At 59.1% G+C, this 24,711-nt stretch overlaps 1 protein-coding gene across 1 annotated transcript in view; it reads left to right on the plus strand.

The window, feature by feature from the left end:
- The window catches only part of ZNF106 (zinc finger protein 106), a 47,269-nt gene that overhangs the window by 20,734 nt on the left and 1,824 nt on the right, over nucleotides 1–24,711 (plus strand). Inside the window, 19 exon segments of the mRNA XM_038740981.1 lie at nucleotides 5,829–5,997; nucleotides 5,999–7,893; nucleotides 9,012–9,612; nucleotides 12,602–12,671; nucleotides 13,782–13,936; nucleotides 14,053–14,113; nucleotides 14,491–14,802; nucleotides 16,015–16,475; nucleotides 16,477–16,784; nucleotides 16,917–16,972; nucleotides 17,137–17,175; nucleotides 17,398–17,543; nucleotides 18,159–18,293; nucleotides 20,437–20,553; nucleotides 20,690–20,881; nucleotides 22,400–22,462; nucleotides 22,658–22,777; nucleotides 23,707–23,778; nucleotides 24,326–24,397. Of these exon segments, the coding sequence (XP_038596909.1) occupies nucleotides 5,829–5,997; nucleotides 5,999–7,893; nucleotides 9,012–9,612; nucleotides 12,602–12,671; nucleotides 13,782–13,936; nucleotides 14,053–14,113; nucleotides 14,491–14,802; nucleotides 16,015–16,475; nucleotides 16,477–16,784; nucleotides 16,917–16,972; nucleotides 17,137–17,175; nucleotides 17,398–17,543; nucleotides 18,159–18,293; nucleotides 20,437–20,553; nucleotides 20,690–20,881; nucleotides 22,400–22,462; nucleotides 22,658–22,777; nucleotides 23,707–23,778; nucleotides 24,326–24,397 (5,044 nt within the window).

Raw genomic sequence — 24,711 nt, forward strand, 5'->3', positions numbered from 1 at the left:
CCGGGAGGGACTCTAGACTGTAAGCTTCATGTGGGTGGCGGATATGTCTGTCATGCTCTTCTACTCTCCCAAGCGCTTCATCCGGCGCTCTGCACACATTAAGCGCTCAGTAAATACTACCGACTAAGGCCGGGGCCCGACCTGTGTGGACCTGTCTCCCCCTCCCCATCCCCCTGCCGTAACTCCTTCCCCCGCAACAGCACCTGTATATATGTTTGTACAGATTTATTACCCTAATTTACTTGTACATATTTATTCTATTTATTTTATTTGGTTTATATGTTTTGTTGTCTGTCTCCCCCTTCTAGACTGTGAGCCCGCTGTTGGGCAGGGACCGTCTCTAGATGCTGCCAACTTGGACTTCCCAAGCGCTTAGTACAGTGCTCTGCACCCAGTAAGCGCTTTTGGCTCAATGGAAAGAGCACAGACTTGGGAGTCGGAGGTCGTGGGTTCTAATCCCGGCTCTGCCACTTGTCAGCTATGTGACTTGGGGCAACTCACTTAACTTCTCTGTGCCTCAGTGACCTCATCTGTAAAGTGGGGATTAAGACCGTGAGCCCCATGTGGGACAACCTGATCACCTTGTATCCCCCACCCCAGCGCTTAGAACAGTGCTTTGCACATAATAAGCGCTTAACAAATGCCATCAGCATCAATAAATACAATTGAATGAATGAATGAATGTGGAAATAGTAGAGCTAGCAGTGTAGAGGACCATGCAGTCATCCTCCCTTAATAATAATAATGATGGTATTTGTAAAGCACTTACCATGTGCAAAGCACTGTTCTAAGCGCTGGGGAGGAGACAAGGCGATCAGGTTGTCTCACACGGGGCCCACAGTCCCAATCCCCCTTTTATAGATGAGGTAACTGAGGCACAGAGAAGTTAGGTGACTTGCCCAAAGTCACACAGCTGACAGTTGGTGGAGCTGGGTCTTCTTTTGCGGGCTTTTAAACCGGGGGGACAAGGGGCCGTGAGCTAAATCGGGGAACTGATTTGGGTGGGGGCCCCCCACCCCCAGCGCCCACCCCTGGGGTCCCACCCATCGAAGTAGAGCAGAGTTGAGCTCAATGTGGAAGTTGTTGTTATGGCAGTTACTATTATTACGGTATCTAAGCACTCTGTGTCAAGCACTGGTCTAAGCGCTGGGGTAGATTCAAGTTCATCAGGTTAGACACAGTCCCTATAATAATAATAATAATAATAATAATAATAATAATAATAATAATAATGGCATTTATTAAGCACTTACTATGTGCAAAGCACTGTTGTAAGCGCTGGGGAAGTTACAAGGTCATCAGGTTGTCCCAAGTGGGGCTCACAGTCTTAATCCCCAATTTCCAGATGAGGGAACTGAGGCCCAGAGAAGTTAAGTGACTCACCCAAAGTCACACAGCTGGCAATGGGCAGAGCCGGGATTCGAACCCATGATCTCTGACTCCAAAGCCCGGGCTCTTGCCACTGAGCCACGCTGCTTCTATCACACCTGGGACTTCCCCTGTTACGGAGGAGGGATTACAGAGGTTTGTACTCTGCGAGAAGCAGCGTGGCTCAGTGGAAAGAGCCTGGGCTTTGGAGTCACAGGTCATGGGTTCAAATCCCGGCTCCACCACTTGTCAGCTGGGTGACTTTCGGCACTTCTCTGGGCCTCAGTACCCTCATCTGGAAAATGGGGGTGAAGACTGTGAGCCCCCCAAGGGACAACCTGATCACCTTGTAACCTCCGCAGCGCTTAGAACAGTGCTTTGCACATAGTAAGCGCTTAACAAATACCATCATCATCATTATTATTATTATTCTAAGGGCTGGGGGGATACAAGGTGATCAGGTTGTCCCACGTGGGGCTTACCGTCTTAATCCCTATTTTCCAGATGAGGTCACTGAGGCTCAGAGAAGTTAAGTGACCTGCCCAGCATCACACAGCAGACATGTGGCGGAGCTGGGATTCGAATCCATGACCTCGGACTCCAAAGCCCGGGCTCTTTCCACTGAGCCACGCTGCTTCTGTAGATTTCAGCCGTCAGCTGAAGGCTACATTCGTTATCTAGACTGTGAGCCCGCTGTTGGGTAGGGACCGTCTCTATATGTTGCCAACTTGGACTTCCTAAGCGCTTAGTACAGTGCTCTGCACACAGTAAGTGCTCAATAAATGTGATTGATTATCTGCCGGGGCCCGTAATTGCATCTCGGGGCGAGTGGCCAGCAGCCTTGGGCAGTGTAGTGTTTCTACTCTCCAGCAGAATTAGAATCCGGTTTATGTCTATTTTCCTGCCCCTCCCTATTGCTCTTTTGTAGTACTTTTGTGTCGGAGATTTGTAACGGGGAGCGGGGGAAAAAACCCACAAGTCTCGGCCCTGACTCAGAAGGAGAAGGATTTGTAGGTGGCGTCATGTCAGAGCAGTTGGTTCGTTTCGTGCGCTTTCAATCAATCAATCAATCGTATTTATTGAGCGCTTCCTGTGTGCCGAGCACTGGACTGAGCGCTTGGGAAGTCCAAGTCGGCAACATCTAGAGACGGTCCCTACCCAACAGCGGGCTCACAGGCTAGAAAGATGGCTTTCCCGTCTTTGGGAACGCCTCTCCCCCTCCCCTCCCCGCGACCTCCCCGGAGTCTTAAACCGATGGTGGCGACGTGTGTTTTTATATAGCTCCGTGCCGGCTGTTTGGCCCCACAGATGACATTCCTGCCGCCTCCTTGCCTAGCTGCCCCCAAGGCTGAGCTGCCCCCGACCTTTACTTTATTTGGGTCCCCAAAGCCCAGATTTCAGTCATCATCATCATCAATCGTATTTATTGAGCGCTTACTATGTGCAGAGCACTGTACTAAGCGCTTGGGAAGTCCAAATTGGCAACATATAGAGACAGTCCCTACCCAACAGTGGGCTCACAGTCTAAAAGGGGGAGACAGAGAACAAAACCAAACATACTAATAAAATAAATAGAAAAGCTATGCACAAGTAAAATAAATAAACAAATAAATAAATGAATAGAGTAATAAATATGCACAAACATATATACAGTCCAGATCAGTCAATCAATCAATAGTATTTATTGAGCGCTTACTATGTGCAGAGCACTGTTCTAAGCACTGGGGGGGATACAAGGTGATCAGGTTGTCCCACGGGGGGCTCACAGTCTTCATCCCCATTTTCCAGATGAGGGAACTCTGAGGCCCAGAGAAGTGAAGTGACTTGCCCAAAGTCACCCAGCTGACAAGTGGCGGAGCTGGGATTTGAACCCACGACCTCCGACTCCAAAGCCCAGGCTCTTTCCACTGAGCCACGCTGCTTGTGGGCAGGGGACGGGTCTACCTACCCTGTTGTGTTGTCATAAGGATAATAATAATGGTACTTGTTAAGCGCTTACTATGTGCCATCCACGCTTGACACCTAGAGAAGCAGCGTGGCTCAGTGGAAAGAGCCCGGGCTTTGGAGTCAGAGGTCATGGGTTCGAATCCCAACTCCGCCACGTGTCTGCTGTGTGACCTTGGGCAAGTCACTTCACTTCTCTGAGCCTCTGTTCCCTCATCTGTAAAATGGGGATTAAGATTGTGAGCACCACGTGGGGCAACTTGATCACCTTGTAGCCCCCCCAGCGCTTAGAACAGTGCTCTGAACATAGTAAGCGCTTAACAAATGCCATTATTATTATTATTATTATGCTTTAAGCGCTGGGGTAGATAAAAGCTAATCAAGTTGGACACTGCCCCCGTCTCACAGGGGCCTCACAGTCCAAATTCCTAATGTCTACATGAGGTAACTGAGGCCCAGAAAAATTAAGTAGCATGTGGCAGATCTGTGATTAGAACCCAGGTCTTTCCGACTCCCAGCCCCGGGCTGTACCCACTGAGCCACGCTGCTTCTCAAGCACTCCGAAGCACTTAATACAGTGCTCCACCCAAAGTAGGTGCTCAATAAATACCTTTGATCGTTCTTAAAGATGCTGCTTGAGAAGCAGCGTGGCTCAGTGGAAAGAGCCCGGGCTTTGGAGTCAGTGGTCAGGGGTTCAAATCCCAGCTCTGCCAATTGTCGGCTGGGTGACTTTGGGCAAGTCACTTCACTTCTCTGGGCCTCAGTTACCTCATCTGGAAAGTGGGGATGAAGACTGTGAGCCCCCCGTGGGACAACCTGATCACCTTGAAACCTCCCCAGTGCTTAGAACAGTGCACATAGTAAGCGCTTAATAAATGCCATTATTATTATTATTAAAGAACTGAGGGAGTACATCAATCCTTTAGTGGTATTTGAGTGCTTACTGTGTACCCAGCACGGTACTAAACACTTGGTAGGATTCAATGCAGCAGAGAGGGTGAATGCGATCCCTGCCCACGAGGTGTTTCCAGTCTACAGAGTAGATCATTCAGACATCCTTGGCCCGATCCGCAGCCCTGTCGGAATCATCATCATCATCAACAGGGAAGCAGCTCTGCAGAAATGATCCCTAGCCTAGGACTCAGAGGACCTGGGTTCCAATCCCAGCTCCGTCACTCTCCTCGGGCAGCCAAGTCCTTCCAACCCTCAGACCTGGGCTTTATCCACTAGGCCACACTGCTCCTCGGCCCTTGTAGAACAAGGGCCCTTCAACACCATCACTTCCTTGTCTGCGCATTTGGGGTTTTATCGGGACCCCGTCCGATACCACCGAGCCTCCCGTGGCCGCGTTTCTGGGACAGGCGAAGGACCCGATCCTTGGCATCCTCTGGCGTCTGAGCTGCTTATGAACTGCTAAATCCCGTGTCACAAAGCTCTGACCCCGAAGTCTGGCGTTGGGAATTCTCTCCTCTGACCCCTGCTCTGAGTCCACCTTTATAGTTAATTCGTCCCCCTTAGGTTTGTCCTCCCTGCTCCCCCTTCTAGGCTGTAAGCTTGTTGCGGGTAGGGAATGTGTCCGTTTTTTGGAGCTCTGACCCCCAAGTCTGGCGTCGGGAATTCTCTCCTCTGACCCCTGATCTGAATTCACCTTTGTAGTTAATCCGTCCCCCTTAGGTTTGTCCTCCCTGCTCCCCCTTCTAGACTGGAAGCTTGTTGCGGGTAGGGAATGTGTCCATTTTTTGAACCTCTGACCCCTAAGTCTGGCGTCGGGAATTCTCTCCTCTAACCCCTGCTCTGAATTCACCTTTATAGTTAATCCGTCCCCGTTAGGTTTGTCCTCCCTGCTCCCCCTTCTAGACTGTAAGCTTGTTGCGGGTAGGGAACGTGTCCATTTTTTGGTATATCGTACTCTCCCAAGCGTTTAGTACAGCGCTCTGCACACTGTATGTGCCCAGAAAATACGACGGAATGAATGAAAGGCGGACAATCCCAGCTTCCCATTCCCAGCGCTCTCCTGGCTTTGATGATGATGATGGCATTTGTTAAGCGCTTACTATGTGCAAAGCACGGTTCTAAGCGTTGGGGAGGTTACGGTGTGATCAGTTTGTCCCACGAGGGGCTCACAGTCTTAATCCCCATTTTACAGATGAGGTCACTGAGGCCCACAGCTGACAGTTGGCGGAGCCGGGATTTGAACCCGTGACGCGTGAGCTTCGACGGCTCAGAAGGCACAAACTCCGTAGCCTTTCCCAACCCCAGGTGCCCTAAAATAACCGGATTCTTTTGACTCTCTGGCTCTCACTTCTGTACCCAGAGCGGGTCGCTTCGCCGATTCCCCGTGGGCGGCGTCCACGTCTTACTCCATTTCCCGACCTCCAAGTCTTGCCAGCAGTAACGAGGGGGAGCGAGCGGGAATGTGGAGCGGAATCCCGGAGTTCCGGGAGGCGGCGGGGTTTCCTCTCCGCCGGAGGTGGGTGAGTTTTGGTATCCCTGAGGAGAAACTTCTCGTTTTCCAGGCAAGAAGCAGCTTCCTCAGCCGGCCCGGAGCCGAACCCGGATGACAGCAGACGGTCCCAGTGGCGCAGAGAAGAGCGAGCTTCGTACCAGGACCGAGAAGACTACGACCAGCCGGCCTGGCAGCACCGGGGCCCCGCCCCGTGGGAGCGGAAGTGGGAGGACGGCTTCGGGGGGGTCCTGGAAAGCCGGCTTTCCCCACTCGCTGAGGAGCGGGAATGGGCCGAGGGGCCGCCCCGGGCCACCGTGGCACAAGGGTCCCGGAGGGCCCCCGAGTTGGTTCCACGGGCACGGGGGCTCCGGCGGGGCCTGGCACCCGCCCGGGGGCTCGTTGGATTGGGCCCGAGGTGGGCCGGGAAGGAACTCCGCCTGGCACAACGAAGGAGCGGGCGGCTTTCCCAGTTGGCATCTGAACGGCCCCAGCGGGAACTGGAAAGCCGGCCCCCGGAGCGGAAAGAGTTGGAATTACCGCGGCGGTCCGGGAGACAAGTTTCAGTCGGGGAGAAACAGGAGCTCTAACTGTCCAGTGGAAGACGGGAGCCCCGCGTGGAACAAGAAGTTAAACAAATCAAGCAAGTACTCCTCGGAGAGGTACAGCTGGCAACGGCAAGACGACGACGGCCCCTACAGAGGCCCCAGTTTCCCCGGCGACAGGCATCCCGCCGAGGGGCCGCCCGATTTCGACGGCGCCAAACCCCCGGAGAGCCAGACCCCGACGCCGGCGGAGGGCCCGGCTTCCCGGGGCAGCGGGAGGGGCGGCGGAGGGGGCCGGGAGAGGCCGCGCCGCTGGAGCCCGTACCCGTCCCAGAAAACCCTGGAGCCCGCTGCCAGCCTGAAGGAGCTGGCGGCCAAGAAACCAGAGCAGAGCGACCCCCACTCCTTCCTGTCCTGCCCCATCCCCACCAGAATCCTGAAAGATCCCAAAGCCGACGTCCCCCAGAGCAGCCCAGAGCCCACCCCGCCCGGGCCCCCGGGCCAGAAGGCCGCGTCCGGCGGTCCCGGCCCCCGGGCCGGAGGGCGGCCCGAAGCAGAGAGGGTTCCGAGCACCAAGATGCCATCGATCAAGTCCCCTCTCCTTCCGGGCCCGAAGCCGGGACCTCCGAAGCAAGATCCCAAGACCCCGTCGGGCCCCATACCGCCATCCCCCCCGCCGGGAGAACCTCAGCGGCGCCCGAGCGATCCCGGCGCCGGGGGCGGCCGGACTTCCTCCCACCACATCTCCAAGCTGCGCGGCTCCTGCTCCCGGCCCCCGCGAGGACACAAGGAAGGGGCGGAGGGGGCCCGGCGGGAGCCCGGCGACAGCCTGAGCGAAGCGCTGCGGAGAGCCAAGGAGGTGCTGCGTTGCAGCTCACCGCTGCAGAACTCCCGGGCCCGGGCGCCGGCCAGCGGGAGCCCCCAGGAGAAGGAAGCGAGGGCGGCGGGGGGACGCCGGGACTCCTGGGCCGGGGGGCCGCGGGGCCACGGCCCGGAGGACAACAGCGACGGGGAGCCCTCCGACACCGAAAGATCCGGCGCGGGTGCCCCCCGCGGGCCCGACGGCAGCGCCGCCTCCGAGGGGGACTGTCGGCTGTCCGGGAGGCAGTCCGGGGCCTCCGCTCCGGCCCGGAAAGAGGCCGGATTCCCCGGGGAGCCCGCACCGGGCCCCAAGGGCCCCGTGGCCGGCGGAGGGGAGGACGATCCGGCCAAGCCGACCGGGGCCTTGGAGCCGGAGGCCTCGGAGGAGGGCGGCCTGGAAGCCGAGCTCCAGAAGGCCGGGGCCGGCCAGGCTCCGGGCCCGCTCCTGCCGGAGCTGAGCAGGCTGGGCTTCCCGGCCTCCCTGCAGCGGGACCTGACGCGGCACATCAGCTCCAAGAGCAAAGCCGGCGCCCACCTCCCCGAGCCGAACCTCAACAGCGCCCGGCGCATCCGCAACGTGAGCGGCCACCGGCGCGGCGAGGCGGAGAAGGAGTCGGGCCTCAAGCCCACGCTGCGCCAGATCCTCAGCGCCTCCCGGCGCAACGTCAACTGGGATCAGGTCATCCAGCAGGTCTCCAAGAAGAAGCAGGAGCTGGGAAAGGGCCTTCCCAGGTGAGCCGCCGCCTTCCCCCCCTCCCTCGCCCCCGACGCACGCCGGCTGGGCTCCGAGGGGGACCCCCGTACCCCGGCGAGGCGGGAGGGAAGCGGCGCTGAGCGTGGAGCGGGATCGGGGGCTTCGGTGCCGTACGATTTAAAGAGACCCGTGGAGTAGTAACGGCGGGAATCGTGTGGCCTTTCTCATCCACGGTACGCTGTACTAAGCTCTTCCCCGATGCTATTGACCAGAGGGAGGAGACGGATGGGCAGGGCTGCTGTTCTTCGTCAATTAATAGATGGTCTCTATTGCGCTCTTAATGTATGCAGAGCTCTGTACTAAGCGCTTGGGAAAGTACAACACAGAGCCTTCCTTGCCCACAGTGAGCGTGCAGTCTTCTCAGAGCCTTGGGGGCCACCGCCGAGATAGTAATAATAATAATAATGGCATTTATTAAGGGCTTCCTCTGTGCAAAGCACTGTTCTAAGCGCTAGGGAGGTTACAAGGTGATCAGGTTGTCCCAAAGGGGGCTCACAGTCTTCATCCTCCTTTTACAGACGAGGTAACTGAGGCACAGAGAAGTTAAGTGACTTGCCCAAAGTCACCCAGCTGACAGTTGGCAGAGCTGGGATTTGAACCCATGACCTCTGACTCCGAAGCCCGGGCTGTTTCCACTGAGCCACACTGCTTCTCAGTAGGCCGCCGCTAGCCAGTTTATGTTCACCAAGGGCCACATTATGTACTCAGAGAAGCAGCGCGACTCAGTGGAAGGAGCCCGGGCTTTGGAGTCAGAGGTCACGGGTTCAAATCCCAAGTCCGCCAACTGTCAGCTGTGTGACTCTGGGCAAGTCACTTCACTTCTCTGGGCTTCAGTAACCTCATCTGTAAAATGGGGATGAAGACTGTGAGGCCCCGTGGGACAACCTGATCGCCTTGTATCCTTAAAGAACAGTGCTTTGCACATAGTAAGCGCTTAATAAATGCCATTATTATCATTATTATTATTATTGGCCCACCCCTTTTCAGGGCAGCCAAGGTCCCGGGAAGTGAGCTTACGCAGAGTGGCCGGGGCATCCCCTCTTGGTTGTCCCCAGCCAGGCCGGGCTAGATTTTTGAGCCCGCTCCCTCCTTCCAGATTTGGCATAGAGATGGTCCCCCTGGTGCAGAATGAACAGGAGGGGCTGGACATGGACGAGGAGCCCGACCTGTCCAGCCTGGAGGGCTTCCAGTGGGAAGGGATCTCCATCCCGGCGGCCCCCAGCCCGGGCAGGAAGCGCAGCCTGTCGGAGAGCAGCGTCGTCGTGGACAGGGCCTCGCCCGTCTTCGGTTTCTTCGGCGAGCAGGCTTCCGGCAAGGAGAACGAGCCACGGCCGGCGGTCCCGGCCTCCCACTCGCTGCGGGCCCTCCAGGGCCAGAAGGCGAGCGGCGGCCCGTGGATCGGCCTCAAGCAGGAGGCGGCCCCCCTGGCCGCCGAGAGGCCGGATGGCGTGGCCGGCCGGAGGCGGCAGAGCGTCCAGCTGCCCCCCGGCCGGGCCACCCCCCCGGGGACCGGAGACGGGGACCGGGGCCGCCGGGAGGGGCCCGCCCAGGAGAGCAACGGGGAAGGAAACCGCCCGTCTTCCTCGTCCACCCTGGCCACCTCCAGCCTGGCGGACGCGGCCACCGACAGCAGCTGCACCTCCGGGGCCGAGCAGAACGACGTCCAGGGGCTCCGGAAGAAGCGGAGAGCCACGGGCGTGAGTGTGCGGGGGGCCGGGCGGGCACCACACCGGGGGGTTGGCCCGGCCCGGGTCTGCCGCCTCGGCTTCGGAGGGCACGGGATGCCCCGCGCTTCCCGAGCCCCGGTTTTGGTTCCGGGGAAGTCGTCTCCCGCCCGCCCTCCCGGCGTCTCACGTCACCCCACCTGACCCTTGGCCGCTTCTGACTGCCCTGCTCGGGTCTTCCCTGCTTCTGGCCGCGGCCTCCTCCACTCCGAGTTCCCCGGAACCCGATCCGGCGAGGCCGGGCCCAGCGTGAGGTCATTTCCCAAACGGTCCGCCGCCAGCCTTGACTCCGGAATGCCCCCGGGGCCTCCCCGTGACCCGTTCTCACCAAAGGCCATTCCTGGCACTCCGGGCCGGCTCCGGGCCGGCCGCGGGCCTTTGGAGTCTCGTCCAAAGGGCAGGCGGAAAAGCTGGACTTCATAAACCCTGGTGATTTTCTTCCTCCTTTGGCCCACCCCGCCCCAAGGCAGCCCCCACAGAGCCCGGAGACTGCTCTCCCGCAGACGCTGGCCCGGGATGATGATAATAATAATAATAATGATGGTATTTATTAAGCGCTTACTTTGTGCCAAGCACTGTTCTAAACGCTGGGAAGGTTACAAGGTGATCAGCCACAAGCCACGATCCCGGCTGTTCTAGTTCTTCTCCCTTCTAGACTGTGAGCCCGCTGGTGGGTAGGGACCGTCTGTATATGTTGCCAACTTGGACTTCCTAAGCGCTTGGTCCAGTGCTCTGGACACAGTAAGCGCTCAATAAATACGATTGAATGAATGAATGAATGAGGTTGTCCCACATGGGGCTCCCAGTCTTCATCCCCATTTTCCAGATGAGGTCACAGGCCCGGAGAAGTGAAGTGACTTGCCCAGAGTCACCCAGCTGACAGTTGGCAGAGCCGGGATTTGAACCCATGATCTCTGACTCCAAAGCCCGGGCTCTTTCCACTGAGCCACGCTGCGTCCCCCTGAGCCCTCCCCCTCTGGGTCTTGGAGGGGCAGTGTGGGTCAGTGGAAAGAGCATGAGCTTTGGAGTCAGAGGTCATGGGTTCGAATCCCGGCTCCACCAATTCAGCTGTGGGACTCTGGGCAAGTCACTTAACTTCTCTGAGCCTCAGTTCCCTCATCTGTAAAATGGGGATTAAGATGGTGAGCCCCCCGTGGGACAACCTGATCAATCAGTCAATCAATCAATCGTATTTATTGAGCGCTTACTGTATGCAGAGCACTGTACTAAGCGCTTGGGAAGTACAAGTTGGCGACATATAGAGACAGTCCCTACCCAAACAGTGGGCTCACAGTCTAGATCACCTGGTTTCCCCCTCAGTGCTTAGAACTGAGAACTCAGTGCTTGAGAAGCATTGTGGCTCAGTGGAAAGAGCCTGGGCTTGGGAGTCAGAGGTCGTGGGTTAGAATCCCAGCTCTGCCACATGTCTGCTGTGTGACCCTGGGCAAGTCACTTAACTTCTCTGAGCCTCAGTGACCTCACCTGTAAAATGGGGATTAAGATTGTGAGCCCCATGTGGGACAACCTGATCACCTTGTATCCCCCCCAGTGCTTAGAACAGTGCTTTGCACATAGTAAGCACTCAACAAATGCCATCATTATTATTATTATTATTATTATTATTACCCATCACTTCTGCTCTCCCAGCCCCACCCTGAAGCCAAAGGGGGCCAGAGCTCCCCTACTTCACCCCACACTCTGGGAGCCCTCGGGCAGGGAGCTTAGGGGAAAAGCAACATGGCCTAGCGGATAGAGCACAGGCCCGGGAGTCGGAAAGACCTGGGTTCTAGTCCCAGCTCTGCCACCCCTTGGCCGTGTGACCTTGGGCAAGCCACCTCTCTGGGCCTCAGCCACCTCATCTGTAAAATGGGGAATAAGACTGTGAGCCCCATGCGGGCCGGGGACTGAGTCCAATCCGATTACCTCGTATCTGCTCCCGTGCTTAGAGCGGCGCCCGGCTTAACAGATGCCACTCATAAGCAGCAGCAGCTAAAAAGCAGCGTGGCTCAGTGGGAAAGAGCCCGGGCTTTGGAGTCAGAGGTCGTGGGTTCAAATCCCGGCTCCGCCACTTGTCAGCTGGGTGACTTTGGGCAAGTCACTTCACTTCTCTGGGCCTCGGTGACCTCATCTGTCAAGTGGGGATGAAGACTGTGAGCCCCACGTGGGACAACCTGATGACCTTGTAACCTCCCCAGCGCTTAGAACAGTGCTTTGCACGTAGTAAGTGCTCAATAAATGCCGTTATTATTGTTATTTAAAAAAAGGGGGCAGCCTGGATCCTAAGGGTACCCGGGGAGGGTGCCGTCACCTCCTCCCCTATCTCTCCCGGCTCTTCCTGCTCCTGGTGGAATCGCCGTCCCTCCCCTCGGTCTCGGCCGGAGAGGATCCCTAGGTTTTCCACACTCGCCGCCTATTCACCCCAGGTCCCGGGGAGGTGTGTCCGCCGCCTGTGAGGTTGGGCCCCGATTGAAGGTTTGTGAGCGGCCGTACGGACCGTGGGCCAACAACCCGAACGTCTTCCGCCCTGGCTTTGCGCTGGGGTGCGGAGAGCGGTTCTGTGGGCAAGGCAACTCCCTCCGGCACCCAGGAGGCCCGGGTTGGGCCTTGCAGATCAGCCAGCCTTCGGACCATTTGTTTCTGGGGAAAGGGGAGGAATATCGGGGCACCCTTGCTTCGGGGGGGCCCCGGCAGCCTGGTGCCCTCGGGGGCAGGACCTGAGCCGGGGTTCGGAAGCAGAGCCTCACACTTAGAGGAGGGTGGCTCTTTGATTTCAGAGGGTTTCCAACACGCTGCCATGCAGAGGGTGACAGAGAGGACTTCCTCACTTCTGTCCCTTGAGCGAGGAAGGAAGCGAGCAGACTCTCCCTCTCCTCAGGCCCTGTTTCTCTTCGGTGGCCTCAGTCTTGGAAAGCAGGCGACCGTGTTAGCGGGACTAACGGATGACCTCGTTTTTCTCCGACAGGATGGGTCTTCTCCTGAAATTCCGAGCCCTGAGAGAAAGAACAAAAGAAGGAAAATTAAAGGCAAGAAAGGTACGGGGACAGTAGGTCACCATCACCAGCTCTGGTCTCCGAGCAGGTGGCCCTGTCGAACTCGGTCCGTAGCCTCGGTTTCCCCACAACCGCATGTCCGGCGGTCTCCGGCCCCGCGGGGGAGTTGGCGACCTGGGCTCTGCCCCCCGATCTTTCCGGCCGGGCTGTCCTTCCGAAGGACGAGGGGGAAGCCTGGCGGCTAGAGCGCAGGCCCATTAGTCAGAATGACCTGGGTTCTTGCTACGGCTCCGCCACTTGTCTGCTGTGTGACCTTGGGCAAGTCGCTTCACTTCCCTGGGCCTCAGTGACCTCTTCCGTAAAATGGGGACTAAGACTGGGAGCCCCCTGTGGGATGTGGACTGTGTCCAACCTGAATAGCTTGGATCTCCCCCTTCTAGACTGTGAGCCCACTGTTGGGTAAGGACCGTCTCTATATGTTGCCAACTTGGACTTCCCAAGCGCTTAGTACAGTGCTCAGCACACAGTAAGCGCTCAATAAATACGATGAATGAATGAAAATGAATGAATCTACCCCGGTGCTTACAGATACCATCGTTGTTGTTGTTATTATAAGGGGCAGCTTGCCCCCGGGGTCAAGCCGAGACCCAAGATTTGAGCCCAGGGTGCCACGGTGGACGGGACAGGTCGGAAGGTCCTTGGGTAGGGGAGAGAAAGGGGACAGATTCCCCCGGTCAAAATGGGGTGGCCTCCCCAGAACCGTAGTTCAGACCCGACGGAGTCCCCGAGGCCTTGCTTGAGGTAGCTAACCCCACGGTGCCCCTGTCCTTTCTCTTTTTCCGTTTGCCTTCCCTCCGAAGTGGTTCTCAGTGGCAGCACGGAAGGTGGCGTGCCGGGCACAGCCCACTCCGTGCCGCCAGCCGATGCCCCAGCCCGGCCAGCGGGCCTGAGGCTTTTGGTGCCGGGGGGGGAGCCTCCTGGGACGCTGGAATCGGCCCGCAGGAGGGCAGGGAGGGCACCTTCCCAGCCAGTCGCGGGCCCGGGGCTCCGAGGTGGGGCCGGGGCCGCCGGACTGCCACCCCCCGTGCCCGGCCGGGGGTCCCTCCCCGCCTTGCGGTGAGTGGAGTCGCGTGCCGTGTCCCCCCCCGGCAGAGCGATCGCAGGTAGACCAGTTGCTGAGCATCTCCCTGCGCGAAGAGGAGCTGAGCAAGTCTCTGCAGTGCACGGACAGCAGCCTCCTGCAGGCCCGGGCCACCCTGCAGGCCGCCTACGTCGAAGTTCAGCGTCTGCTCGTCCTGAAGCAACAGGTACTGGGGAGCCGGAGGGGGCCGCGCGCCCACCCGCAGCCGGGGGACCCGGGGGCGGTTCCTCCGGGGAGCCAGTCTCTCCGGGAAGGACCGAAGGAAACCCCCTTCCTCCCCAGATAACGATTGAGATGAGCGCCCTGAGGACGCATCGGATCCAGATTCTCCAGGGGTTGCAAGGTGCCACCGTAGGGCCCTGGGCTGGGGCTCCCTCGCCTGCATCCCTGTTGGTCCGCTCTGGGGGTGGTGGCGGGGGGGGTGGTAGTAGTAGAGTATTTACTGATCACCCACTGGGCGCAACACGCTGTCCTGAGCACTTGGGAAAGTACAGCGGATACCCGGGGTACGTTCTTTGCGCACTGTAGTGCTCGTCAGGTGGTGCGGGCTCACGGGGCCTGCCCAGAAGCCTCGCTGGCCTCGGCCTGGACAGCATCTTAAGCCTCCTTTGATTTCAGCCAGCCCAGTCCCCAGAATTGTTCTCTAGACCCTGTGTGTGTTTGTTGTGTGTGTGTGTGTGTGTGTGTGTGTGTGTGTGTGCGCTCTTCCTGCCACTCCAGAAACCTACGAGCCTCCTGGCCAAGCGTCTCAGGGCCCCAGCCACGTCTCGGGCGAACGCAAGAACAGGTCTCAGGCGGCCGCGGGGCCCCCTTTCCCCGCTTTCCCGGACACCCCCTCTTCCCAGCTGGCCCCGTCGGGCCCGGGGACCCCCGCCCAGGACAACCCCCCGCCTGCGCCCCACACGCCCGCTCCAGACTCCTCAGTGCAGGTCAAGCAGGAGCCCGTATCGCCCAAACAAGGAGAAGAGGACAGCATCGCCAGGCCCCAAGACGCGGTCTCCGCCGCCTCCGAGGGATTCCTGCCGGCCCACAGTACGTCGCCTCCCTCCTCCTCCTCCTCCTCCGTCTCATTCTCCTCCTTTCGGACGGACGGGAGCGGGGTCCCTAGCCGGGGGGGGGAGCGGGATGCCCGTGGCGGGCCTAGGGGTCCGCCGGTGCCGGATTCGGGGCCTGGAAGAGAGGGTGAGAAGTCGGTGAAGGAGGGGGCCCGGCCCCAGCTCCCTTGCTTCCCGCCCGCGTTGTCAGCTGGCTCGCCACCCCCCTGGGTCAGGGTCACGCAGGTCCCATGCCCGTCTGTGCCTTTGGGCCTCGAGAAGTCTTACCCGTTGGCCTTCCTTCCACTGCCGCGTCAAGGCCGCATCCCGCCGTGACGCTCCGCGAGGCGGTTTACCGAGGGTCCCACCCTTCCCCGGGCTGGCCAGTCAAGTCCCGGGGCCTAGCACCTCGCATTTCCCCGACCAGATCCTGGCAGGGATTCCCCTGCTTTTTATAAAATGTCACGACGGCCGTAAAGGCACCGGTCCCCAAGCAGCAGGCGAAGCCCAAACGAATGGGGTCTGAATTCCGATTAAGCAGTAGAGGCCCCGAGATCCCCATGCGTGTTTTTGCTCAGAAGAGAGGGAGCCAAGGGTTAAGGAGCCGGTTCTCCCCCAGGAACGGTTGTCCTCCCATCTCAGAACGGATGTAGCCCGGGGGTGGAGCCGCCACAAGCGTTCCCAACCCAAGGGCCCGGTGCCTCTCCGGGCCCCTTTGTCCGTAGTAGAGGAAGGAACGGGATTTTTTGAGCACCCCTTGGGGGTCGGGGCACTGTACTAAGTGCTCGAGAAGTGGCCTGTCCCCCACCCACAAGAAGTCTCCGCTCTGAAGGCGAGGGGAAGCGCAGGTGAAATTCCGTACCAATAGTAATCCACGTAAATGATGGACTGTGCAATTGAATAAACATCTATCGCTCTGCACTTCTGCCGGTAATTTGAATTCGGTGCTTTTCCAGTTTCCCCCCATCTCTTCTCCCCGGCACCTTTCCTTGGCTGCTTCCCCCGTCTCCCCCCCTTCCGCCCCCCGGCTCAGCCACCGTCCGCCCTGGCAGGAGCCGGGCTGCCCCCGCAACCCCAAGTCCCGGGCCGGCCCGGCGGGAGGGGAGTGGACGTGGCGGGGGTCTTCCCCTGCCCGGATCGGGTGGCACCCAGGGGGGTCGGAGAGCCCGAGGGCCGGGCGGTCACGGTGCCCCTTCCTCCCCTCCCCCAGGAGAGCTGGGCGACCACGCCGCCGTGTTCCCCATCATCACAGCCACGCTGTCCCTGGCCGAGCTGACCGAGAGCTTCCGGCAGGCCAGTCGGCAGCTCGGGCTGCCGGCGGGGCGGCCGGACCCGCCGCCGCCGCCCGCCCCGGCGAGCCCCGGGCATCCCGACGGCAGAAACAAGGGCCGGCCACCTGCCGCCGGCCCCTCGGCCGGGGAGCCCTGCAGCAGCTCCCTGCCCGCCCCGGCCGGCGCCGCCCCACCGGGGAAGGAGCCCCGGCAGCCCGGCCCGGGGACCGAGACGGCCCCGGCCTGCGCCGAGGGCAGGGCGGGCAAGAAGAAGAAGAAGCTGAGGAAGAAGAAGACCCTACGGGCCACCCACGTGCCCGAGAACAGCGACACGGAGCAGGACGTGGCCACCGCCAAGCCCGCCAGGAAGCTCAAAGCCGGGAAGGGCTCCAAGGGGGGCGAAGGTCACGACGTCCACTCTGCCGCGGCGGGGAAGCGGGCGGGCCGATTCGCCGGGCGAGGGAGGGGACGGGGGCGGGCCCGCCAAGGACGACTCCGACAGCGACTCTTCCCTGGAGGTGCTGGAGATCCACACCCCGCGGGGCGAGGTGGTGGCCATCGACTCGTCCGACTCGGGAGACGGGAAGCCCGACAGCCCGTCAAAGAGGGACCCCTCGGCGGCCCCCGAGGTCCCCTTCCCGCAGGCCTGCGACGAGGTCAGCTCCACCAGCGAGATCGGGGCGGTGGACAAGGACGCCGTCCGCAGGAGGTGAGGCCACGGGGGGCCCGGGGCGCGGGCGGGCCGGGGCCATGCGCGTCGGAGCAGCGGGCAGGCCGGCGGTGGGTGGTCAGACTGGCCGGGGCCCGCCAATCGGGGCCGGGCCCCTCCGTTGTCTTGCAGCGTGGCCGAGACTCAGACCTCCATCTCCTCAATCGGGGGATCCAAGACCCCTTCAGGTATTTAACCACCCCTTGCCGCCCAGTAACCAGGCAGAGTCAGGGCAAGTCCCCTCGGCGCGGCCTGCCGGCTCCTGCCCCGCTCCCTTGACGTCGCCAGCCCCGTCCCGGCCACGTTTGTCCGCGGGGGAATCACACCGTCGTTCTGTTTGTTCCCTCCGCAGCTTCCGAGTGTAAATCAGAGGGCCCCCACTATAGCACAGGTGGGTTTTCCGCGGGAGAATGGGATCCCGGCCAGGGGAGGAGGCGGAAGGCGGGCACCTCCCATCCCGCGGCCCCGTTCCGCGCCAGGCCATCGGACGGTCGCCCCGCGGACCCCGGGTCCGAAGGGATCGGGGAGAAGCCCCGGTGGTTGCGGGCCCCCCGGGGCTACTCTCCGAACACTGGGTCAGACGTCCGGGCTGGGCGAAACCTGTGTCTGGCAGAAATGTCCTCGGAGCCCGGAGAGGATGAGGAGCCCACCGAGGGGAGCTTCGAGGGGCACCAGGCGGCAGTGAACGCCATCCAGATCTTCGGGAACCTCCTGTACACGTGTTCGGCCGATAAGACCGTCCGGGCCTACAACTTGGTGGTGAGCGGCGGCCCCGCGGGCCGGATGCGCTCCTCGGGCCTGTGGCCAGCATTTCCCCTCTGGGCCCCACCCCGAGGGACCGGGAAAACCGCCCCCCCCCGGAAAAGCAAGGTTATCCAATGTCCCTCCCTCCCCCAGTAATGATTTCAGGAGAGCTAACACTAGGGCCACGGATCACGGGGGCTCCTCGGGATCCGCTCGAACCGGATTTTTGTTTCGCTGTAACGTGCCGGTCGGTTCCCCCGAAGAGACATTGTGGTTCTCGAGGAGACTGACCCTCGGGCGTATCCCCACGCTTTCCGGGAGAGCAGACGTGGGGAACGCGTGCGGAGAGGGGTCCGGAAGAGGCGCCTGATCGCGACCGCCCCTGCCATCCTCCCCTCTCCCTCATCCCCTTCATCTTCTAGACTGTGAGCCCACTGTTGGGTAGGGACCATCTCTATACGTTGCCAACTTGTACTTCCCAAATACTTAGTACAGTGCTCTGCACACAGTAAGCTCTCAGTAAATACGATTGAGTCCCCTACCGCCGGCCCTCCTTTGGTTCTGCTGGGCCGGGGTCCCCGGGGGTGGTCCTCGGGGCCGGTGCCGACCCGTTCCCGGGTTTTGCCTCAGAACAGGAAGTGCGTGGGCATCTTCGAGGGGCACACCTCCAAAGTGAACTGCCTCCTGGTGGCACAGACCAACGGGAAGAACTGTGCCCTGTACACCGGTTCAAGTGACCACAGCATTCACTGCTACAGCCTCAAGGTATCCACCGTGCCCCCGGATTCTGGCGAGGAGCCTTCCCGGGCCCACCCCTGTCCGAGGGGGAGGCCGTGAGCCCACTGTTGGGTAGAGACTGTCTCTATATGTTGCCAATTTGTACTTCCCAAGTGCTTAGTACAGTGCTCTGCACACAGTAAGCGCTCAATAAATATGATTGAAGATGATGATGATGCCCATTTTGGGCTTCACCTCACCGGCTTGCTGGGATTGCTGTATTTGCTCCATGCCGTGGGAACCAGGAACCCCCCTCCCGCCCGCCGATGTGGGATAGGGACCGTGTCCGGCCTGCCCACGTCGTATCCACCCCAAGCCTAAGAGCGGCGCTTGGCACGTGTTAATTCCGCCGGAAGCAGCGTAGCCCGGCGGAAGAGCACGAGGTTGGGAGTCGGAGGGCCTGGGTTCTAATCCCGGCTCTGCCATTTGCCCACAGGATGGTCGTGGACAAGCGCTGGTCCCTTTAGTCCCGCCTTACCGCCTTACCTCCTTCCCTTCCCCACAGCACCTGTATCAATCAATCAATCATATTTATTGAGCGCTTACTGTGTGCAGAGCACTGTACTAAGCGCTTGGGAAATACAAGTTGGCAACGTATAGAGACAGTCCCTACCCAACAGTGGGCTCACAGTCTAGAATACCTGCATATATACATATATGTACCTGTATATATGTATATATGTTTGTATGTATTTATTACTCTATTTTACTTGTACATATCTATTCTATTTTACTTTGTAAATATGTTTTGTTTTGTTCTTTGTCCTCCAGGAGGCCTTCCCAGACTGAGCCCCCTCCTTCCTCTCCCTCTCCATCCCCCCCCGCCTTACCTCCTTCCCTTCCCCACAGCACCTGTATATATGTATATATGTTTGTACGGATTTATTACTCTATTTTACTTGTACACATCTATTCTATTTATTTTATTTTGTTAATATGTTTTGTTTTGTTCTCTGTCTCCCCCTTCTAGACTGTGAGCCCCGTGTTGGGTAGGGACCGTCTCTAGATGTTTCCAACTTGGACTTGCCAAGTGCTTAGTACAGTGCTCTGCACACAGTAAGCGCTCAATAAATACGATAGATTGATTGATTTGGTGGCCCTCCGTCACCTCCTGCGGGTCCTCTCCTTGGGTCCTCTCACTTTCATTCATTCATTCATTCAGTCTTGTTTATTGAGTGCTTACAGTGTGCAGAGCACTGGACTGAGCGCTTGGGAAGTCCAAGTCAGCAACAGATAGAGATGGTCCCTACCCAGCAGCGGGCTCACAGTCTAGAACGGGGAGACAGACAACAAAACAAAAGACAGGTGTCAAAGTTGTCAGAACAAATAATAATAATAATAATGGCATTTATTAAGCACTTACTATGTGCAGAGCACTGTTCTATTCGCTGGGGAGGTTACAAGGTTGTCCCACGGGGGGCTCACAGTCTTCATCCCCATTATCCAGGTGAGGGAACTGAGGCCCAGAGAAGGGAAGTGACTTGCCCAAAGTCCCCAGCTGACAAATGGGATTTGAACCCGTGCCCTCTGACTCCAAAGCCCGGGCTCTTTCCACTGATCCACGCTGCTTCTCGAAATACAATTAAAGAAACAAATAGAATTAAAGCTTGCCCAGGGCCACCGGTCCAACCTTGAATCCATTAATAAATAATAACGGCATTTATTAAGCGCTTACTAGACTGTGAGCCCATTGTTGGGTAGGGGCCGTCTCTATATGTTGCCAACCTGTACTTCCTGAGCGCTTAGTACAGTGCTCTGCACACAGTAAGTGCTCAATAAATACGATTGATTGATTGATTGATTGATTCTATCTACTCGGGCCCCAGTCTGCCCACCTCTAGCCTCTGGTCAGCAGCCTCTGGCCTAGCCAGGCCTGGCCACACTGGGGGAGCCTCATTCATTCATTCATTCATTCAATCGTATTTATTGAGCGCTTACTGTGACTCATTCATTCATTCAATTGTATTTATTGAGTGCTTACCGTGTGCAGAGCACTGGACTAAGCGCTTGGGAAGTCCAAGTTGGCAACATATAGAGACGGTCCCTACCCAACAGTCCACCACCGCGCAGGGCTCGTCGCCGGGGGCCGCGCTCACGCCTGCCGTCCTGTGTCCCCCCCCACCCCGTCCAGAGCCGTCTGTGCCTGGAAGAGCTGCAGTTGGAGGACCGAGTGCTCTGTCTCCACGGGCGCTGGCGGACCCTGTACGCCGGGCTGGCCAACGGCACCGTGGTCACGTTCAACTTGAAGGTGGGAGCCCGGGGGTCCCGAGAGGCCGGCGGGTTGCTGGGAGGGCCGGAGAGCCGAGCGTCCGCGCCTCATCGAGGGGTGGGGTGGTTCCGCGGCGGGGGCGGCCTCTGAGAGCCGCGCCGCGTCCGCCTGGCAGAACAACAAGCGGCTGGACGTGTTCGAGTGCCACGGGCCCCGGGCGGTCAGCTGCCTGGCCACGGCGCAGGAGGGGGCACGCCGGCTGCTCGTGGTCGGCTCCTACGACTGCACCATCAGCGTGCGAGACGCCCGCAACGGCCTCCTCCTGCGCACCCTGGAGGGGCACAGCAAGACCATCCTCTGCATGAAGGCAAGGCCGGCGGCCGCGCGGGCGGGGAGGGGGCGGGCCGGGGGGCCGCAGCAAGGCCACCCCCTGCACGGAGCAGCGTGGCTCCGTGGGAAGAGCGCCGGCTTGCGAGTCGGAGGTCGTGGGTTCGAATCCCGGCTCCGCCACTTGTCAGCGGGGTGACCTTGGGCAAGTCACTTCGCTTCTCCGGGCCTCAGTGACCTCATCTGGAAGATGGGGATTAAGACTGTGAGCCCCACGTGGGACAAACTTATTACCTTGTATCTGCCCCCAGTGCTTAGAACAGTGCTTCGCATATAGTAAGTGCTTAACAAACGCCATCATTGTCATGATTATTATTATTATTATTATTATTTTTATTTTTTTTTTTTTTTTAAGAAGGCAGGGCCCACAGAGGCAGATGGCAGCCTGGAGCTCGGGGGATGGGACAACCTCGTCTCCAAACTAGGACTCCAGCAGGGCCCCTCCTGAATCAGCCTAAGGGTCCATCCTGCCCGGCAGAGATTCATTCATTCATTCAATCATATCTATTGAGCACTTACTGTGATGATGATGATGATGGCATTTATTAAGGGCTTACTACGTGCAAAGCACTGTTCTAAGCGCTGGGGAGGTTACAAGGTGATCAGGTTGTCCCACAGAGGTCCTCACAGTCTTCATCCTCATTTTACAGATGAGGCTATTGAGGCCCAGAGAAGTGAAGTGACTTGCCCAAAGTCACGCAGCTGACAATTGGCGGAGCCGGGATTTGAAACCATGACCTCTGACTCCAAAGCCCGGGCTCTTTCCACTGAGCCACGCTGCTACTGTGTGCAGAGCACTGTACCAAACGCTTGGGAAGTACAGGTTGGCAACATACAGAGACGGTCCCTACCCAGTGACGGGCTCACAGTCCAGAAGGGGGACTCAGAAAACAAAACGGAGACGGGAGTCAAGTCATCAGAGCAAATAAAATTAAAGCTAAATGCCCATCATTAACAAAATAAATAGAATAGTAAATATGTACAAGTAAAGTAGAGTAATAAATCTGTACAAACATCTATACAGGTGCTGTGGGCGGGGGGGAAGGAGATAGGGCGGGGGAGGATGGGGAAGAGGAGAGGAAAAAGGGGGCTGAGTGTGGGAAGACCTCCCGGAGGAGGTGAGCTCTCAGTAGGGCTTAGAAGGGAGGAAGAGAGCTAGCTTGGCGGATGGGCGGAGGACATGGGCCGGGGGTCGACGCCGGGACGGGCGAGAACGAGATACAGAGATTTGGCTCTCGCACCTTGGTCCGGCCCCTTTCTTCCAAACTGGCTTGGGGGGGGGTCTCACGGGAATGGTGTCCCCCGCCCGAGACAGTGACCGTGATTGCTTAGCCCCTTCCCGACGGACCCCTTTTCCCCACCTCCCGATCCCAGGTGAGGATGGAGCCCCAGGTTGGGGCTTGGGATCTGTGGCCGGTGGCCACAGACCGGCCCGGACTGGGCTCCCTGGGCTAGTGGCAGCCGAGCCTGGCTCAGTCCCGGGATCGCTGTGTTCCAGGTGGTGAATGACCTCGTGTTCAGCGGCTCCAGTGACCAGTCCGTCCACGCCCACAACATCCACGTAAGCCCGGCTGGATTCCCGGGGGATTTGGGAATGGGCTAGGGGCCGCGGACGGCGGGGAGCTGGGTTGGCGGGGGAGACTAGGGACCGTGGATCGCGAGGAACGGGGAGCAGGGAGACCGGAGGGTCACGGGACTGGGGACGGAAAGCAAACGCTTCCAGTGCCGAATGCGACTTCTGTTTGACCCGGCCCAGACCGGGGAGCTGGTCCGCATTTACAAGGGCCACAACCACGCGGTGACCGTGGTCAACATCCTCGGAAAGGTGATGGTCACTGCCTGCCTGGACAAGTTGGTTCGCGTCTACGAGCTTCAGGTCAGTGGATCGGCCGGGCGGCGGGGCCGGGGCTGACCGCCGCGAGGCGGGGGCTGGCGAGCCGAGGGCGCGGGGGTCTAGACGGGGTGGGGAGAGGGGGCCCGCGGTGGTCAAGGGGATGAGCCAGTCTCCAGCCGAGCTGCGTTGTCCGTCCCCATGGGCTCCCCCGGGGAAGCGGTCGTCCCCTCCGTCATCCACAGTTGCCGACTTGTCCTTCCCAAGCGCTTAGTCCAGTGCTCTGCACGCAGTAAGCGCTCAATGAATACGATTGAATGATTGAGTGCCGGAGAGGGTGGCCACGGGGGTGGAATGGGGGGCTGCCTTCCGGTAGCGTGGCTCAGTGGAAAGAGCCTGGGCTTGGGAGTCAGGGGTCATGGGTTCAAATCCTGGCTCTGCCAATCGTCAGCTGGGTGACTTTGGTCAAGTCGCTTGACTTCTCTGGGCCTCAGTGACCTCATCTGGAAAATGGGGATGAAGACTGGGAGCCCCCCCCCGTGGAACAACCTGATGGCCTTGTAACCTCCTCAGTGCTTAGAACAGTGCTTGGCACATAGAAAGCGCTTAATAAATGTCATTATTATTATTATTATTATAGTAAGCATTTAATGCCATTACCAATAATAATAATAATGATGAGATTTGTTGAGTGCTTACTATGTGCAAAGCACTGTTCTAAGCGCTGGGGGGGGATACAAGGTGATCAGGTTGTCCCACGCAGGGCTCCCAGTTGTCATCCCCATTTTACAGATGAGGTATCTGAGGCTCAGAGAAGTTGTGACTTGCCCTAGGTCACACAGCAGACAGGTGGTGGAGCTGGGATTCGAACCCATGACCTCTGACTCCAAAGCCCGAGCTCTTTCCCCTGAGCCAATAATAATAATAATAGTACTTATTATTATTACTGATGCTCCACTCTCTTCCGTCCTCAGTCTCATGACCGGCTGCAGGTGTACGGCGGACACAAAGATATGATCATGTGCATGACCATCCACAAGAGCATGGTACTCCTCTACCGTCATCATCGTCACCGCCGTCGCCGGCCCTGGGCTGGGTGGTGGGTGCCTGCTGCGTGCCAAGCACTGCGCCAAGCGCTGAGGGGAGATACGGTGCAAGCAGATTCATTCATTCATTCAATCGTATTTATTGAGCGCTTACTGTGTGCAGAGCACTGGACTAAGCGCTTGGGAAGTCCATGTTGGCAACATCTAGAGACGGTCCCTGCCCAACAGCGGGCTCAGAGTCTAGAAGGGGGAAACAGAGGTCAGCGTGCTCATCCCACGCGGGGCTCACGGGCTCAGGCCTCCTCACGCCGACCGGTGGGCCGCGTTTGCCTGGCAGGGGTGCCCGCCGCCCGCCCAGCCGACTCTGATTCTCCCAGGCCGCCCCGGCGTCACGGTTGGGAGTGGAATTGGGGTCGCCCCCCCTTGCCCCCCACCCACCGGTCAGTCCCCTCTGCGGTGTTGTGGCAGAAAGGGGGTGAGTGGGGCCTTGGGGGCCACCCTGCCGCCGGGCGGTCACGCCAGGCCCCGGGTTTGCTTCCCGTCCTAGATCTACACGGGCTGCTACGACGGGCGCATCCAGGCCGTGCGGCTCAACCTGATGCAGAATTACCGCTGCTGGGTAAGGGCGGGCGCGGCGGGGCTGCCGGGCTGCCGTGTGAATGGGTGGGAAGGGAGCCGGGGCAGGGGACATCTCTATATGTTGCCAATTTGTACTTCCCAAGCGCTTAGTACAGTGCTCTGCACATAGTAAGCGCTCAATAAATACGATTGATGATGATGATGATGACCAGCCTAAGCGCCCGTGTCTGAACGGCCACGTGGTTTGGGGTTGGCTCTCCGCTGAGCTAGGAAACGGGGGGCCCTGGATGGGGTGGGCGTTCCCGGGCAAGGGGGACGGTAGAACCAGGGCTGGAGCCCAGCTCAACCCTACTT

This window comes from Tachyglossus aculeatus (genome assembly GCF_015852505.1).
Source record: "Tachyglossus aculeatus isolate mTacAcu1 chromosome 12 unlocalized genomic scaffold, mTacAcu1.pri SUPER_6_unloc_1, whole genome shotgun sequence".
NCBI classification, from domain to species: Eukaryota; Metazoa; Chordata; class Mammalia; order Monotremata; family Tachyglossidae; genus Tachyglossus; species Tachyglossus aculeatus.